General features: G+C 42.5%; 2 protein-coding genes across 5 annotated transcripts in view; one reads left to right on the forward strand and one right to left on the reverse strand.

Annotated features, from left to right (window-relative positions):
• Positions 1 to 513, reverse strand: part of ERMAP (erythroblast membrane associated protein (Scianna blood group)) — a 34984-nt gene extending 34471 nt beyond the window's left edge. For 2 of the 4 annotated variants that reach the window (XM_023221567.3, XM_023221564.3), the window contains exon 1: positions 224 to 513. The gene's annotated coding sequence lies outside the window, so the exon portion shown is untranslated. The remainder of the gene's footprint in view (positions 1 to 223) is intronic. The other 2 variants (XM_023221563.3, XM_023221562.3) reach the window with 1 other exon arrangement.
• Positions 85 to 11687, forward strand: SVBP (small vasohibin binding protein). Its single transcript, XM_023221568.3, has 3 exons — positions 85 to 286; positions 903 to 1052; positions 11239 to 11687. Exons 2-3 carry the CDS (start codon positions 939 to 941, stop codon positions 11323 to 11325), a joined length of 201 nt encoding a protein of 66 aa, XP_023077336.1. The 5' UTR covers positions 85 to 286; positions 903 to 938; the 3' UTR covers positions 11326 to 11687.
• Positions 11688 to 18672: the final 6985 nt, after the last annotated feature.

Raw genomic sequence — 18672 nt, forward strand, 5'->3', positions numbered from 1 at the left:
CCCCGCCCCGCCCCGCCCCGCCCCGCCCCTCCCCGCCCCGCCCCGCCCCTCCCTCTACGCGGGTTTCCAGCTATCCTCTCTGCGCACGCGCGGCCGTTCCTGCGGGCGGAAGTCTCCTGGCGCTCGGCCCTCCGCCCCTCCCCCCGGCGCGCGGCCCCGCCCAGGACGAGGGGCGGCGGGCGCGCAGTGCTGGGTCGGGTGGTGGAGAGAAGGCGAAGATTACCCCCGGGAGGCGTTGTCTGCGACTCGGCGGAGGCTCCAACTTCCAGCGGGCCGGTCGGGAAAGGTACCGACTCCCAAGCCCCTCTGTCGGCGGCTCCAGCGGCCGCCATTTTCCTCCAGAAGAGGGAAGAGGGAAGAGGGCGGGAGGCGGGGGCCGTCCCCTGGGGCCGGGCGGGCCGGGGCGGAGTCGGGGGCCGGGCGGCGGAGGGCGGGCCCGGGCGGCGGTGGGGCCCGGCCCCCAGGCCCCAGGAGAGGCTGCTGCGACAGAGTTAGGCCGGCCGCGGTGGGAAAACCGTGGGCGTCCCCTGGATCTCAGCGTCCCATTAGGACGGTTCCGCGCTGGGTGCCGCACGCCGCAGAGTGGGCAACGCTTTCACAGGGGTCTTCGCATTCCACCCGCACACAGCAGCTCCTGGAGGGAGGCCAGGAAGACACTATTAACCCATTTTGCAGACAGAAAACTAAGGCTCAGAGTGGGGAGGAGACTTGCCCAGGGACACCCTGCGAGGTTGTGGCGTTGGGACTCGGTTCCTACTCCGCCACATGCAGCGCCCCTGCCACAAGACCCCTCTGCCTTACCTGGCAAAGGATGGGGCGGAGCTAAAGGATTAGTTAGAGGATTGACTGGCAGGTTTTTTTTTTTTTTTTTTTTAAGAGCTGCCTTTTTCTATACCACCCAGATCAGAGCCTCCTAAGAAATACCCAGAAGTCAAGCCATGGATCCACCTGCCCGTAAAGAAAAAACCAAAGTTAAAGAACCTGTCAGCAGAGTTGAGAAGGCCAAACAGAAATCAGCCCAGCAGGAGCTGAAGCAGAGACAAAGAGCAGAGGTGAGATTAAGGCGGAGGCTCTGTATGCCTGTAGTCTGCAGGAGATGATGCTGGAATAGAGAAATAGCAGAAAGAACTGACAGCGAGCCTTGCTTGCCTCCAGGCAGGATGGGTGTTCTCCCAGATTTAGAGGGGAAAACACTGAGGTTCAGAATGGTGAGGTGGCAGCCCAGAATCACGTGCCAAGTTAGTGTCAGAACCCCAGCCTGGTGCGGAGCTTTTGTGGTAGAGACCCAAGGGAAGGAAGAAAGGAAAAAAAAAAGTGGTATGTAAGGGGAAAGAAGGAGTCAGAATGAGAGAGCGCATGCAAGTGTCAGACACCCCCAGTACAGATGTTCTGGATTTGGTGCAGAAAGAAGCTACTCATGCCAGGTAGAGGCCCAAGCCAGTGTGTTCCTTTGTTCTCTCAACGATTACGATCAATTTGAGAATAAAAAGCTTTAAACTTTACACTGCCAATATTGAGCCACATACAGACATGAGTATTTTATTTTAGTATTTAATGTCAGGGAAAAGCTTGCTGGTCTCTTTTTCCCTCTTTGTTTTGTTTATTTATCTGTCTGTTTTGTCCATTTCCTGTCTTACATCCTTTTACCTTCCCATGGACAACTACTTTTTTTTATACTTTTACATTCAAATATATTAATAGAGATCTTTGAACAATATACAATAGTATTTTACATTTTTACATTAATAAAATTCCTGCATTTTATTTTGCATTTTGCTTACATTGTTTTTTTAAGAACTGTTCATGCTAATATAAGAATCTAGTTTATTCTCATTAATTTTTATAGTAGTCTATTTTATGCATCCATTTTAGTACATTTATTCATTCTTACAGGGATGCACATTTAAATTATAGTATTTTTTGCTATTACAAACATTGCTGTAGTGAAAAGCTTTTAGGTGTCCCCTTTGGCACTTGCCTTAGAATTTCTATAGGATATTTAACTAGAAAAATGACTGGGTACATTCTCAATTTTACTAGACATTGCCACATTGCTTTTTTTTTTTTTTTGAGATGGAGTCTCACTCTGTGACCCAGGCCAGAGTGCAGTGGCGCAATCTTGGCTCACTGCAACCTCTGCCTCCCAGGTTCAAGCAATTCTCCTGTCTCAGCCTCCTGAGTAGCTGGGATTACAGGCATGCGCCACCACGCCTGGCTAATTTTTGTATTTTTAGTAGACACGAGGTTTCACCATGTTGGCCAGGCTGGTCTGGAACTCCTTACCTCAAGTGAGCTGCTCACCTCGGCCTCCCAAAGTGCTGGGATTACAGGTGTGAGCCACGGCGCCCAGCCTGCCAAATTGCTTTCAAAGGAATTGTATACATTTGCACTCCCACTAGCAGTGGAAGAGGATTCTCATTCCTCATTTTTTTCCTAACACTTGATATTGTCAATTTTTTTTTTTTTTTTTTTTTTGAGATGGAGTCTCACTCTGTCGCCCAGGCTGGAGTGCAGTGGTGTGATCTTGGCTCACTGCAAACTCTGCGTCCTGGGTTTGCGCCATTCTCCTGCCTCAGCATCCCGAGTAGCTAGGACTACAGGTGCCCGCCACCACGCCCAGCTAATTTTTTTTGTATTTTTGAGTTGGGGTTTCACCATGTTAGCCTGGATGATCTCAATCTCCTGACCTCGTGATCCGCCCACCTTGGCCTCCCAAAGTGCTGGGATTACAGGCATGAGCCACCGTGCCCGGCCGATATTGTTAACTTTTAATTTTTGTTAATCTGATTGATTCATTAAATATTGGCCAGGTGCAGTGGCTCATGCCTGTAATCCCAGCACTTTGTGAGGCTGAGGTGGACGGATCACAAGGTCAAGAGATTGAGACCATCCTGGCCAACATGGTGAAACCCCATCTCTACCAAACATACAAAAATTAGCTGGGTGTGGTGGCGTGCACCTGTAGTCCCAGCTACTTGGGAGGCTGAGGCAGGAGAATTGCTTGAACCCAGGAGATGGAGGTTGCCAAGATCACGCCACTGCAGTCTAGCCTAGGCAACAGAGCTAGACTCTGTCTCAAAAAAAAAAAAAAAAAATTGAACTGCTAGTATGTGCCAGGCACTGTTCTAGGAATTTGAGTCACATGATGATAAAGCAGAAAAGAATCCCTGCCTTCATGGATCTTGCATTCCAGCAAGGGGAGGCAGTAAACATAATAAGTAAACTTACTAGTGCATTTGAAGGTAATATGTAAACTGAAATCTACCTTTGGATTAAGGCAGACCACCTGAGAGCTGTGGTCCTTTACCTTCCCATTCCCACCTGGATCGAAGTCCCCACATGATGTGACTGCATTGTGCTTTGGTGAACAATATGAGGGTTGCTATAAGGAACAGCCCTGAAGCAAGAGAACAGAAGCTACAGATAAGAAAACCATTGATCAGAGAAATGGTAATATAGCCAAGGGAGCTCTCACTGGAAGAACAGAGCTATCTACACTTCTGTGTACGACAAATGCTCTGGGAAATGGAGAACCAGTTGCCAGCCCATATGTGGTTACCTCACACCAATCAAAAGTGACTGTGGAGAGCACCCCCAATTTGGAAAACCAAATGAAAATGGAATATCTGTTCAGAACGAAAATTTTGAAGAAATTATAAATTTACCCATTGGTTCAAAACCATCCAGATTAGATGTCACCAACAGTAAGAGCCCAGAAATTCCTTTGAATCCAATTTTGGCCTTTGACGATGAAGGTAGATGGTGTTCAAACACACAGAATGCAGAAGTTAAATCAGTGTTTTTTATGAAGAACCAAAGTCAAAATTTAATGAGAATTTCTGCAATTAATGGAATTCCTTTCATGCTGTAAAAAAGCATCCCCTCTTCCAATTTTCTAAAGATTTCTTGACCATCATTTTGAACAGATTTATTAAAACTAGCTAAAGACAACAGACAGGATAGCTTTTCTAATAATTTTCATCAGTAGAAAAAAAAAATACTCCTTATTCTTCAGTACTTTAAAATGGCTTTTTCCAATGTGCTCCTTGTTAGCAAATTAGTATTTTTCTGCATTCTTTAAAAGACAAGAGCATTTGGCTATAAAATGATTGACTAGGTATCAGGGAAAACCCCACCCCCAATATTTAACGTGGGTTCTTTTCTGTTTCCCTAAGAGTCTCGACTGGTCTGAGAAATAAAGGGAAAGAGTACAAAAGAGAAATTTTAAAGTTGGATGTCCGGGGGAGACATCACATATCAGCAGGTTCCATAATGCTCCCTGAGCCGTAAAATCAGCAAGTTTTTATTAGTGATTTTCAAAAGGGGAAGGAGTGTGCGAATAGGGTGTGGGTCACAGAGATCACATACTTCACAAGGTAATAAAATATCACAAAGCAGATGGAGGCAGGGCAAGATCACAGGACCACAGGATGGGGTGAAATTAAAATTGCTAATGAAGTTTTGGGTACGTATTGTCATTGATAACATCTTAATCAGGAGACAGGGTTTGAGAGCAGACAACCTGTCTGACCAAAATTTATGAGGTGGGAACTTGTCCTAATAAGCCTGGGAGCGCTACAGAAGATGGGGCTTATTTCATCCCTTGGGCTTCAACCGTAAAAGATGGCCGCCTCCAAGGGGGCTGTTCATAGACCTCTCCTCAGGGGCGCATCCTCTTAGGGATGTTCCTTGCTGAGAAAAAGAATTCAGCGAAATTTCTCCTATTTGCTTTTGAAAGAGAAATATGACTCTGTTCTGTCCGGCTCACCAGCAGTCAGAGTCCAAGGCCATCTCCCTTGTTTCCTGAACATTGCTGTTATCCTGTTCTCTTTTCAAGGTGCCCAGATTTCATATTGTTCAAACACACATGCTCTACAAACAATTTGTGCAGTTAACGCGATCATCACAGGGTCCTGAGGTGACATACATCCTCCTCAGCTTACGAAGATGACGGGATTAAGAGATTAAAGTAAAGACAAGCATAGGAGATCACAAGGGTATTGATTGGGGAAGTGATAAGTGTCTGTGAAATCTTCACAATTTATGTTCAGAGATTGCAGTAAAGACGGGCATAAGAAATTATAAAAGTATTAATTTGGGGAACTAATAAATGTCCATGAAATCTTCACAATTTATATTCTTCTGCCATGGCTTCAGCAGGTCCCTCCGTTCAGGGTCCCTGACTTCCTGCAACAACTAGGATTGACTAGGCATGATTTTTTTTTCACGTAAATAGTTTGGTCTTAAAGTTTAACAGCTTAAAATTGGCAAAAAAAAAAAAAAAAAAACTTGCCTTTTACCAAATACTTGAAAAGTAACTTTGCTACAAGTAGAATGAATAGGGGAAAGTTTAAGCCTGTTTTTTAAAAAATATTATTGTAAAGAGCTCTATTTGTAGAAGCAAATTATAGGCAGATTACCAGGTTCTTATAAATACAGACTTGTACATGGACATTCTGCAAACCCAGCTGTCACATTCTTGCAACTCCTTTTGCAAAAGGATACTAAGAGGTTTTAAAATGTGAAAAAACATTATTTTTTCAGCGCAAGAAAATAATTTACTGTTGTCTTAAATAATGTATAAAGTTTTTCCAGATAAACTAATCAAATAAATTAGAACAATGTGACAACATTGCAAATTTGTTATTAGATGCATTCCTTCTAATGGTACCAGGGGAGGATGTTACTGATGAATCAAGTCTGTTTCTGAAGTCTGTATGTTGCTGCTGTCCCCAGTGATGGTGGGACTTATCTCTGCTCTACCTGATCACAAATTATGTTAGGGGGAAACAAAGATTTAATATTTCATTAAATAAAAAAAAAATTTTGGTTTTGCTCATTTAAGAGCAACAAGAAAATGGTGGCATATTGACTGTGTTTGGCTGCAGGGCACGGACCTTCATGGAAGTCCTCGCTCCACAGGGCATACACCAGCTTTTCACCTTTCATTCTTTTTCTTCACTTTTGCTGCTGAGCCTAGCTGTACAAATTTGCACTTTCATTTGCTAATGTAAATTCAATTTATTTTACCATTTTAGAGACTACTAATGATTAAATGTAGGAGAGGGCACACATGTTTTTATGTGGAATGTTAAAAGATAAATTTTTACCACTCTAATGTGCTGGATTTATTAGAAGAGATTGGTTAAACTGCTAGGTTGAATGAGAGACTTCCTCTATTGTACTCTTTTTTAAATCCAAGCATATGGTCTTTAGTAACAGCTTGTTAACTTGTTAAAACATTAATTTGGGGTTTTTCCCTATTAGTTATCTATGTACACATAGTAATTATGTTAAAATCCATTTTTAAAAAACCAGCCCTGTGAAACCGTCCTCTGTGCATATTGTAAGGATAGATGTTGAGGACATTGTTCATGTCCTTATTGACAACCTTCTGTAAAGTTCTACAGGTTAAATTTATTTGTCTGATTTCAAATCTCAGCTCCTCCATAAATCCCAGTTCTTTCCATGTGACATTGGACAAGATACTTAACCTCTCTGAACCCCCAGTTCATCAATTCCTCCTTGGTAAAATGAGGATAACATCTACCTCAGAAGACCATTAAAAGGAATGGAAATACCATTTGTAAAGCCTATAGCGCAGTACTTGGCAGAGGAAGCATTTGATAAATGGCAGTGATTATGATCAGGAATAATCTTGTGTTTCCAAGCAGGCAGCCTGCTTTTATTGTGTGGATTCTAAGTTGAACAACTGCTGAGTTCCTGTTGGCCTGCTGAAATGTAACATTGCTGCACTCAAGCAGCAGCTGGCCCGTGGAGCTCTTGAGATGTGCCAGGACTGGGCCAAGCTACACATGCATAGCCACATATAGTCCTCACACCAGGGCTCCAAAACAGGAGTTATTGTGACTCCCATTTAACCTTGGTTAATCCGATACGTAAAATATATGACCTTGTGAGGTAGGCAGTATTATCCTCACTTTAAAGTGATGTGAGTAGAGTACTGTAGTTAATGAGGGGCAGGCATGTGGTCTAAACATCTTCTGACCTTTGTCTGTTGCTTTTTGCCTTGCCCCCTACAGCTGCCTTGCTGTTTTTTTCTGTTGGTTTGGTTGGTATTTTTGTTTTGTTTTGAGATGGAGTCTCTGTCACCCAGGCTGGAGTGCAGTGGCACGATCTCGACTCAGTGCAACCTCCACCTCCCAGGTTCAAGCAGTTCTCTTGTATCAGCCTCCTGAGTAGCTGGGATTACAGGCACCTGCCACCATATTTTTAGTAGAGATGGGTTTTCACCATGTTGGTCAGGCTGGTCTCGAACTCCTGACCTCAAGTGATCCCCACTCCTCGGCCTCCCAAAGTGCTGGGATTACACGTTTGAGTGACTGCACCCATCCTGTTTTTTTTTTGTTGTTGTTGTTGTTGTTTTTGTTTTAATCTTTATTGCCTGGAATGTAATGCAACAAGACCCTTTGTGGGGAGGAAGAGAAAGTTGCTCTTCAATTCTGCAGATGCCAGATTCCAGAAAGTTAGATGTGAAGAAGAGATGTGGGAGGTGAATGGGAATGGAAGGCACATCGGCAGTGGAAGCACCGTTTGACACTGCTGGGGTCTGTTTCCTTCTTGACTGAAAGTCATTCTTTGGCCTGGACACTCTGACCCATTTTGAGTCTCCTCTTTCTCCTGCCATCTTGCCTCCTTGATTTGAAGGTCTCTTTAATATGCCTCTCAGTCCCTAGCACAGTAATGTGCAGATTACAAATGCTAGTAAATACTTACTGAATGAAGCAAGTGGAGGGTTTAAAACATATATATATGTGAATCTGGGCATGGTGGCTCATGCCTGTAATCCCAGCACTTTGGGAGGCCGAGGCGGGCGGATCACAAGGTCAGGAGATCAAGACCATCCTGGCCAACATGGTGAAACCCGTCTCTACTAAAATATAAAAAAATTAGCCAGGCATGGTGGTGCACACCTGTAGTCCTAGCTACTCAGGAGGCTGAGGCAAGGGAATCGCTTGAACCCGGAGCTGGAGGTTGCAGTGAGCCAAGATCGTATCATTGCATTCCAGCTTGATGACAGAGCAAGACTCCGCTTGCACACGCACACACACACACACAAATTATATGTATTTAATATATAAATATATATAATACATATTTAATATATAAAATATATATTTATATATATTTGTATATATATTTGTGTGTGTGTTAAAAGTATATTTATATAATGTGTGTGTGCAGCTTCATAAAACACCCAACTATAGAACATGACCAGTAACTGGGAAGCTTTGCGTACCCCTTTTCTGTTCGTGTACCTCACCCTTCCCACCAGCAGTACCCTCTTTGCTGTATTTTATGCTAATCATTCTTGCTCTTCTATGTTAATTTACTGTCTGTGTACTTCTAAATAATATTTTGTGGTGTAACAATATATTGTTTTGCATGTGTCTGAACTTTCATATATGTTACTGTGACGGGTCCTCTTCACTCGGCTTTTTTTTAACCATTCAATTTTATTTATTTTTATTATGGTAAAATATACATAAAATTTACCAGTTTTATCAGCCACATTCTGTGTTGCAAGAATCATTTGCGGTAGTGTTGTAACAGTTTTCATCACTGTGCAGAATTCCATTTTTCTTAAAGATGACGGGATCATTCAAGCTTTCTAGTCAGTTTGGATCATTTTACTTTTCCTAGGAACTTGTTTCATTTAGGTTGTCAAATGTGTTAGCACGGAGTTCATAATGTTTCATTTTAATTTCTGTTATGTCAGTAGTTAAGTCTTCTTTCTAGTTCCTAATAATGTTTATTTGTGCCCACTCCCTTTTTTTTTTTTTTTTTTTTTTTGAGACGGAGTGTTGCTCTGTTGCCCCGGCTGGAGTGCAGCGATGCGATCTTGGCTCACTGCAAGCTCCGCCTCCCGGGTTCATGCCATTCTCCTGCCTTAGCCTCCCGAGTAGCTGGGACTACAGGCGCCTGCCACCACGCCCGGCTAATTTTTTGTATTTTTAGTAGAGACGGAGTTTCACCGTGTTAGCCAGGATGGTCTCAATCTCCTGACGTCGTGATCCGCCCGCCTAGGCCCCCGAAGTGCTGGGATTACAGGCGTGAGCCACCGCGCCCGGCCGCCCACTCCCTTTTTATGTTGATCTGTCATGTCAGAGGTTTGCAAGGTTTTTTTTTTAGTATTTTCAAATAACCATCTTGCAGTCTTGGTGATCCTCTCTATTGTAGGTTTGGTTGCTTTTTCATTCGTTTCTGCTCTTATTTTGTATTTTCTATTTGTCCCACTTCTAAGTTTCATTTTTTCCCCCTTCCTTGTCTTTTCAATTAATCAAATTATAGCTCCTCTACACACACACATTCTCGCTCTCTTTCATATTTTTCTTCTACAAATTAGGAAGTTTTGTGATCTGTTTCTGTTCTTTAGTGGGTGGATTAAGGATAAAGAAAGGTGAGGAATAAGGTGTAGTTACCCTGCCTTTCACCTGAGGATGTCTCTTGCCATCTTCTTTCCATCACCACTGCCTGCTATAGGCGATATTCCCATGACCTCCTTTCTGGACTGTTGTAACAGATGTCTCCTAAAGCACAGATAGAATTACGTTGCTTATAGCTGGGCACAGTGCCTCACGCCTGTAATCCCAGCACTTTGGGAGGCCGAGGTAGGAGGATCACATGAGGCCAGGAGTTGGAGACCAGTCTGGTCAACATGGTAAAACCTCATCTCTACTAAAAACAAAAGTTAGCTGGGTTTGGTGGCAGTCACCTGTAATCCCAGCTACTTAGGAGGCTCATGCTGGAGAATTGCTTGAACTTGGGAGGCAGAGGTTGCAGTGAGCCGAGATCACACCACTGCACTCCAGCCTGGGCAACAGAGCAAAACTGTGTCTGAAATAGATACATATATAGCTTACATATAAGCTATATATACATACATATATAGTATATAGATAAGCTATACATACATATATGTATAGGCTATATGTATACATATATACACATATATAGGCTATATACATGTATATAGATAGGAATATATAGTATATAGATTATATACATATATAGTGTATAGATAAGCTATATATACTACATAGTACATATATAGCTTATATATACTATATGTATATATGTATATATAGCTTATCTATAGTATATATACATATAGTATATATGTGTATATATAAGCTATACATACATATGTGTATATATACTATATGTAGCCTATAGTATATATAGCCTATGTATAGTATATATACATACTATTAGTATATACGTTGGGAGGCTGAGGTGGGAAGATCTGTCATGTCAGAGGTTTGCAAGTACACCATATACTATATATACTCTCTATATATACACACACCATATATATAGTATATATAGTTAGTATATATAGCTATATAGTGCATATAGCTTATATGTATACTATATGTAGGCTATATATTGTATATATACTATTATTATATATATACACACATACTTTGGGAGGCCAGGGTGGGAGGATCTGTCAGGTCAGAGGTTTGCAAGTATACTATATACTCTTAGTATATATAGCTATAGAGTATAGCTTGTATATTATATATACTCTACTTATATAAGCTATATATATACTAAACATAGTGTATATATACTATATATATATTCACATTGTTCCCCTGCACACTTATCTTTGCTGGCTCTCCAGAATCTGCCAGGTAAAATCCAGATTCCTTGGCATGGCATGTAAGACCCCAACATAATTTTCTTGCTTTCTTCAGCTCCCCAACCCCTACTCTATGATATCCTTCATATTGGCATACTTGAAGTTTCCAGAACAGACCCTATACTTTTCCATTACATTTATTTACACATAATATCCTCCCCCACCACCTATCATGTCCCATGATAGATTTTAAGCTGAGATGGCCCATTTTGCAGCCTTACAGAACTAGACCGGAAGATATTTGTGGATAAATCTATCTTCCTGTATGTAACTTCTGCTTCACTGGTTTCTCCATCTGAATTGGCCACATGCTTGCTGAAAAGACTTGTTTTCTTCTTAAGGGATCCTACTAATCCCTTAAAGACCAAATCAAGCCACCTGCATCACTGCTGCTTTCTTGATTCTCCAGATGGAACTAATATCTAACTTTCCTATTCCCAGATCACTGTCCCTGCATTACCACTACTGGTGAAATTCTGGTATTTCCAGAAGGCACCACCTGTTATGTCAGAAGATGCGTTGTGCAGCTGCTTCCATTGCTAACAGATGTATCTCTTTCTCTCATTCAGATCTATGCCCTCAACAGAGTCATGACAGAACTGGAGCAGCAGCAGTTTGATGAGTTCTGTAAACAGATGCAGCCTCCTGGAGAATGAGCTCCCCAGGTTCAAACCAGATGGGACCCTGAGAGCTTTGTTTGACAGGGTGTTGCCAGTTTTAAGCTGAGATGGCCCATTTGGAGCCTTACAGAACTAGGCCAGAAGACATTTGTGGATAAATCTGAACTCACTTCCTATGTGTAACTTCTGCTTCACTGGTTCCTCCAATCTGAATTGGCCGCATGCTTGCTGAAGAGACTTGTTTTCTTCTTCGAAGACAGTGGTTTTTGTTTTTTGTTTTTAAAAAAAACACACACACACACACACAAAAACCTATTTCTATTGTTTGAGAAAAAATCAGTATTTCTTATGAAACTATATCTTCTCCAAAAATACAAATAAAATACTAATAAAATGTTCATTTACTGATACTTTAGCAAGTGCCTAGCCATAGAAAATGGAATACAAAGTAATGTAATAGGTAAGAAAAGCTGAGGTGAGCAGAACGCACCCTCTCTCCTTCAGGAGCTCGGCAGAGAGGAGAGAAAGAACATGACTGCTTCCAGTTTTCATTCTTCCTGGAGCTAAAACTTTGCGGACCCTGCTCATCTCTAGTTTGTAGGCACACAGATGTAAATATGTGACCCGTTTACTCCCAGATGAGTCACTAGTCAGGGTTAGAGGCCTGAAGCTAGGATTTCCTCACCGGTGATTGTGGAGAGCTAGCAGCAGGGTTGCATCAACAGCAAGAGGGGAGTGCAGGTGCTTTTTGTTTTTTGTTTTGTTGGCTGCCTTATCAGACCTAGAAACGGATTTATGATGGAAATATTCAGACATCCCTCAGAAACCAGCCACCACCCCTCCGCCATTCAACTGCCATTTTTAGGTGTAGAAATGTAAGGTTGTTTCTGCTTCTGACATTTGTATCAAGAATGGTAGTTCAGGCTGGGCGCGGTGGCTCAAGCCTGTAATCCCAGCACTTTGGGAGGCCGAGACGGGTGGATCACGAGGTCAGGAGATCGAGACCATCCTGGCTAACATGGTGAAACCCCGTCTCTACTAAAAAATACAAAAAACTAGCCGGGCGAGGTGGCGGGCGCCTGTAGTCCCAGCTACTCAGGAGGCTGAGGCAGGAGAATGGTGTGAACCCGGGAGGCGAGCTGAGATCCGGCCACTGCACTCCAGCCTGGGCCACAGAGCGAGACTCCGTCTCAAAAAAAAAAAAAAAAAAAAAAGAATAGTAGTTCATACCTGAATGCTTAGTAGAGTTATTTTAATGCTGAGCAAAAGAAGAGATTGTTCTTCTAGGATATTTCATTTCCAGAAATTCCTTGGGAGTAGGGGGAGCAGGACTTACGAGAGCTGAAAAAATACCACTCAGATGGGGCAAAGAGGCAGACACTGCCACCTCCTTTCCTCTAAGCTGGAAATGCTGGAAACACCTCAAGCTGTCCCTGTCTCCTCTGTCTCCCTGCTGCCTCTGAAGTCACTGAGAATACTTTTCCCATTGCTCTGGCATATTTTAGGAGTAAACTGGGGAGTTAATGGGATGTTAAACTTTCTACCACTGTGGAGAATGTGTTTTTAGAGCCCAAGTTATAATTAAGGATAATCTCTTCATAGATTATCTCCACAAATGTTAATTAGGTTCTGTAGCATCCTGCTAAATTTTTTTGAATGGAGTTTTGTGTTTTCAGAGAGGTAGGTGTTTGGTGGGAGCTGTCCCTATAAATATACAGAAATACTGTCATATGCTAAAAAAAAAAAAAGAAGTTTTGGAGCCAAATGACCTGGGGTACCCAACTACCACTTAACCTCTCTGAACTGCTGTTTTCCCATCTACATAATGGAATGATATTTCCTCCCCGTCAGGAGTGTTGTTGAGAAATAATGTATGTAATAGATACTCAGTGTCTTAGTCCACTTTGTGCTGTTACAGCAATACCTTAGATTGGGTTTGTGTTTTTGTGGGTTTTTTTGTTTTGTTTGTTTTTTGTTTTTTTGAGACAGAGTCTGGCTCTGTTGCCCAGGCTAGAGTGCAGTGGCATGATCTCGACTCACTGCAACTCCTGCACCTTTGCTTTCTGGCTCAAGCCATCCTCCCACCTCAGCCTCCTGGGTAGCTGGGACCACAGGCATGCACCACCACGCCTGCTAATTTTGTATTTTTTTGTAGAGACAGGGTCTGACTTTGTTGCCCAGGCTGGACTCAAACTCCTGAGCTCAAGTGATCCATCCGCCTCAGCCTTCCAAAGTACTGGGATTACAGGGATGAGCCAACATGCCTGGCCTAGATTGGGTAATTTATGAGGAACAGAGATTGGTTTCTTACAGTTCTAGAAGCTGGGATGTCCAGTGTGGAGGGGCCTGCATCTGCTGAGGGCCGTCTTGCTACATCATCCTGTGGCTGAAGGTGAAAGGGCAAGGGAGGGAGAAGGAGACCAAACTTCATCCTTTTATTAGGAACCCACTCCCAAGATAACTAGCCTACTCCAGCAATAAGACAGCATTAATCATTCATGATGGCAGAGCCCTTGTAACCTAATCATCTCTTGACGTTTCCACCTCTTACCACTGTTGCATTGGGGATTATATCTAACACATGAACTTTGGGGGACACATTCAAACCATAGCACTCAGAAAATGTTACTTCCCTTTCCAGCCACCTTTCAGATTGTTTCATGGGAAATGTTTTCAGATTTCACATAACCAGGAAAGACATGATCATTGTGTGGAAAGATTCTTAGTTGGGAACTGCTTGTATTAACATCTCTCAGCCTTGAGTATATTCTTGTCCTGGAGAAACACTCCAGTAGGGCACAGTTTTTCAAACTGCAAGTGGTTGTAAAATCAGTTTAGTAAATTATGACCAGCTTTTCTTTTCAATGAAATAATAAATTAGAAAATACCACATGTGGGGCCGGGCACAGTGGCTCATGCCTGTAATCCCAGCACGTTGGGAGGCCAAGGAAGGCAGATCACGAGGTCAGGAAATCGAGACCATTCTGGCTAACACGGTGAAACCCTGTCTGTACTAAAAATACAAAAAAAAATTAGCCGGGCGTAGTGGCAAGTGCCTGTAATCCCAGCTACTCAGGAGGCTGAGGCAGGAGAATGGTGTGAACCTGGGAGGTGGAGTTTGCAGTGAGTGGAGATCGCGCCACTGCACTCCAGCCTGGGCGACAGAGTAAGACTCAAAAAAAAAACTACCACATGTGGTAAGGATATTGTTTGGTGAAACTTTTGTTTTAGGCTTACATACACATGAATGTGTATACTGCATTTGATGTAAAAATTATTCCTTACTGTGGGTTGTGGTAAAAAAAACAAAACAAAAAATCGAGATACAAGAGGATACCTGAACCAAGACAGCAATGGGTCATCTTTGTATTCCCCTTCCCTTTTTTTCTACCCCCCTCTTTGAGTCAGGGTCTTGCTCTATCACCCAGGCTGGAGTGCAAGTGGTACAGTCACAGCTCACTGCAGCCTTGAACTCCTGGGCTCAAGCGATCCTCCTACCTCAGCCTCCCAAGTAACTAGGACTACAGATGTGTATCACCACACCCAGCTAATTTTTAAAAACATTTTTGTAACGATGGGTACTCGCCACATTGCCTAGGCTGGTCTTAAACTCCTGGCCTCTCAAATGCTGGGATTACAGGCATAAGCCACCATACCTGGCCTTTTATTCACATTTTAGAAAGAAAAAGATTTATCTTCTACCTCTAAGAAATACCAGGGTAAGGGGTCCAGAAGCCATTGTGTCCATAATTGGAATAACGTTGAATGCTAAGGGTCTTATAAATATAGTCAAAGAAAACTAGGAACACATCATCTCTGCTTACCTGCCCAGAATTCCTTCATGCTGATGTGGTCCATCCCCAGTTTCTCAGAGGTACAGAGATATTTTTGAAGCCTTACATCTAAAACCAATAATGACAACACTGACTTTGGAAGTCAAGCTGCCTGGGTTTGATGCTAAGATCCACTACTTGGTGATTGTGTGGGCAAGTGTTAATCTCCCTAAGTCAATGATTTTTTTTTTTTTTTTTTTTTTTTTTTTTTTTTGAGACAGAGTCTTGCTCTGTCACCCAGGCTAGAGTGCAGTGGCGCTATCTCGGCTCTGCCTCTTGCGTTCAAGCGATTCTCCTGCCTCAGCCTCGTGAGCAGCTGGGATTACAGGCGCCTGCCACCACGCCTGATTAATTTTTGTATTTTTAATAGAGCTAGGGTTTCACTATGTTGGTCAGACTGGTCTCGAACTCCTGACCTCAAGTGATCCGCCCACCTCAACCTCCCAAAGTGCTGAGATTACAGGCATGAGCCACTGTGCCTGGCCCCCAAGTCAATAATTCTTAAGTTTTTTGGTCTCAGGGCTTTTTTATAAAAAGCTTGTCATATATATCATATTTGCTTTATTAGAAATTAAAAGTTTAAAAAATATTTACTAATTCATTAAAAGTGATAACCCTTATAGGATAACATAATAACATTTTTGTGAAAAAAATTTCAAAAATAATCATTTAGTGAGAAGAGTGGCATTGTTTCACATTTTTGTAAATCTCTTTAATATCCAGCATAATGGGAAAAAGCTGAATTCTCATATCTGCTTCTGTATACTGGATTCTCATCTTGTTTTGGTTGAAATATATGAAGAAAATGCGGCCTCACATTGACATGTAGTTAGAAAAGGGAGGGGTATTTTAATAGCCTTTTATGATCATTGTAGATAAGCTTTACTACTATACCAAAACTCAGCGAGTGGTGGTTTCTTAAAGGTTAGTTGCAATATAGAATCTGATAGCATGTTAGTGATCTTTTTGTACTCTGTTACATTAAAATCCTTTGGTCTTTGAATCTTTCCCTATGAACAGATCTTTCACGCATGCATGATTTTGTAACATCATGCACTGATCATTTAGAAAATATTGGTTCGCTGAGTTATGCGAATTTTCTAAATGTTACCACGTTGCATTACACAACGTCAGAAATATTTATTCATTAATTTCCACACTGATCTCACCAGAAAAGTCTGAGGGATTGGAAAATGTCAAATGCCCAGTGACAGAGTTTGAATACAAGTTTTCTAAAATTCTGCTTTCCACTTGGAAGCTCAAATTTTATCCTTGGCAACAAAAACTATTTCTTGAAGCAACAGGCTGTCTCCCTTTATATTTTCAGAAAGACAAGTCTGAGCGAGCCTAGTTTGTCAATCGTCTTTTGGTGTTTCATAAGAAAAGAAGCGAGTTCAGCTCAAACTCAAACCAGTGCTTTTCCTCCAGAAAAACATCCTCACTGCAGTATGCAGCAGGAATGTTCTACGTGTGCTTTCCATTTCATTCCACAGAATATTAAAAAGATGTGTACTCGGCCAGGCGCGGTGGCTCACACCTGTAATCCCGGCACTTTGGGAGGCCAAAGCAGGTGGATCACCCGAGGTCAGGAGTTCAAGACCAGCCTGACCAGCATGGTAAAACCCCGTCTCTACTAAAAATACAAAAAAAGGCTGGGCGCGGTGGCTCAAGCCTGTAATCCCAGCACTTTGGGAGGCCGAGACGGGTGGATCACGAGGTCAGGAGATCAAGACCATCCTGGCTAACACGGTGAAACCCCATCTCTACTAAAAAAATACAAAAAACTAGCCGGGCGAGGTGGCGGGCGCCTGTAATCCCAGCTACTCGGGAGGCTGAGGCAGGAGAATGGCATGAACCTGGGAGGCGGAGCTTGCAGTGAGCTGAGATCTGGCCACTGCGCTGCAGCCTGGGTGACAGAGCCAGAATGCGCCTCAAAAAAAAAAAAAAAAAATTAGCGGGCTGTGGTGGCAGGTGCCTGTAATCCCCGCTACTTGGGAGGCTGAGGCAGGAGAATCACTTGAACCCAGGAGGCAGAGGTTGCAGTGAGCCAAGATCACGCCATTGCACTCCAGCCTGCGTGACAAGAGCACACTCCACCTCAAAAAAAAAAAAAAAAAAAAATTTACTCAAGGGTAAAGGTTTAATAAAATTAATACTTTTTACTAGTTCATCATGACATTCTTGAGTTTTTTGTTTTTTACTGTGAGCCTGCAGCAGTGAAAAGCACAGTAACTAGCAGTACTGTTTAGGACCACTGCCTTGATCCAAACCAGAATGCTGGGCATGTTGCCCACCATTGCTTTGCTCCATTGGCAAAAATGTCAACAGAGTGACATTTCAGTCCCAGTTTCAGGATTAAGAAAGCATGGTGGCTCACGCCTGTAATCCCAGTATTTTGGAAGGCCAGGTGGATCACAAGGTCAGGAGATTGAGACCATCTTGGCTAATACGGTGAAACCACATCTCTACTAAAAATACAAAAAAAAAAAAAAAAAATTCCAGGCATGGTGGCGGGCACCTGTAGTCCCAGCTACCTGGGAGGCTGAGGCAGGAGAATGGCATGAACCCAGGAGGCGGAGCTTGCAGTGAACTGAGATCATGCCGCTGCACTCCAGCCTGGGCAACAGAGTGAAACTCCATTTCAAAAAAAAAAAAAAAAAAAAAAACCGGTTTTGACCCTGAAAGGGTCTCAGGAACCCTAGGGGTCCACAGACCACACTTTGAGAACTGCTGACCTAAAACCTGTGATCACCTACCTCATTGGATTGTTTAGGGGATTATGTAAAATAGTAAAATTCAAGGAATGGTTCCTGACACATAGTAAGTTATATGGTATAATATAGTAAACGTTATACATTTACTGTACATCGTAAATGTTAACTATTACTACTATTATAAATTGAAATATGTATATATGGGAAGAGAAGAAGGCTAGAGGGGACAGAAAGCCATCTAACATTTATTTAACATATTTTATATGCCATTCATTATTCTAGGTGTTTTACGTTCATCCACATAAAACATCACGGTTGTTCAGTCCACAAAAGAACCCTGAAAGGAAGTAAATCCTCCATTTTACAGATAAGAAAATAGGCTTAGAGAGATTAAACCTTTTATTCAAGGTCACAGGGCTAAAAGAGTAGCAGAATTCTTGATTCTCAGTCACTTGATTCCGCTTATCAGACACAGGAGTAGGACTTCAGGTTAGGAAGAAGGGACTAGAAGTCGACCAGGAGGGAGATCTATACTTTCTCTCAAGTTTAGGACAAAGAGAACTGCCTAAACCCCGCTGGCTTCATGTATTCATTTGAGAAGTGCAGATTTTAAAGTCTCGGCCTCCTCCCTTGTTCCTAAGAGGAAGCCCAAGAAGAGACATTCTGTTTTAGAAAACCACTGTCTGAGGAAGTGAAGGCACTGAATGAGTAGCCTTAGTATCTGACACCCTGAAGCCCATATGGAAGTATAACCATACTCTCAGAGAGGTGCAAGGAAGCATAGATCCCTCTGTTAACCAGCTGTCAGCTGACCTATAACTATCCTAGTGTCATTA

Source organism: Piliocolobus tephrosceles, chromosome 1 (genome assembly GCF_002776525.5).
Source record: "Piliocolobus tephrosceles isolate RC106 chromosome 1, ASM277652v3, whole genome shotgun sequence".
Classification (NCBI taxonomy): Eukaryota; Metazoa; Chordata; class Mammalia; order Primates; family Cercopithecidae; genus Piliocolobus; species Piliocolobus tephrosceles.

Bases quoted from the DNA above. Each gene is read 5' to 3' on its own strand.
- SVBP (XM_023221568.3), top strand. From the start codon at position 939: ATGGATCCACCTGCCCGTAAAGAAAAAACCAAAGTTAAAGAACCTGTC. The intron at 1,053-11,238 runs GTGAGATTAAGG...TCTCTCATTCAG, and splicing joins AGCAGAGACAAAGAGCAGAG to ATCTATGCCCTCAACAGAGT.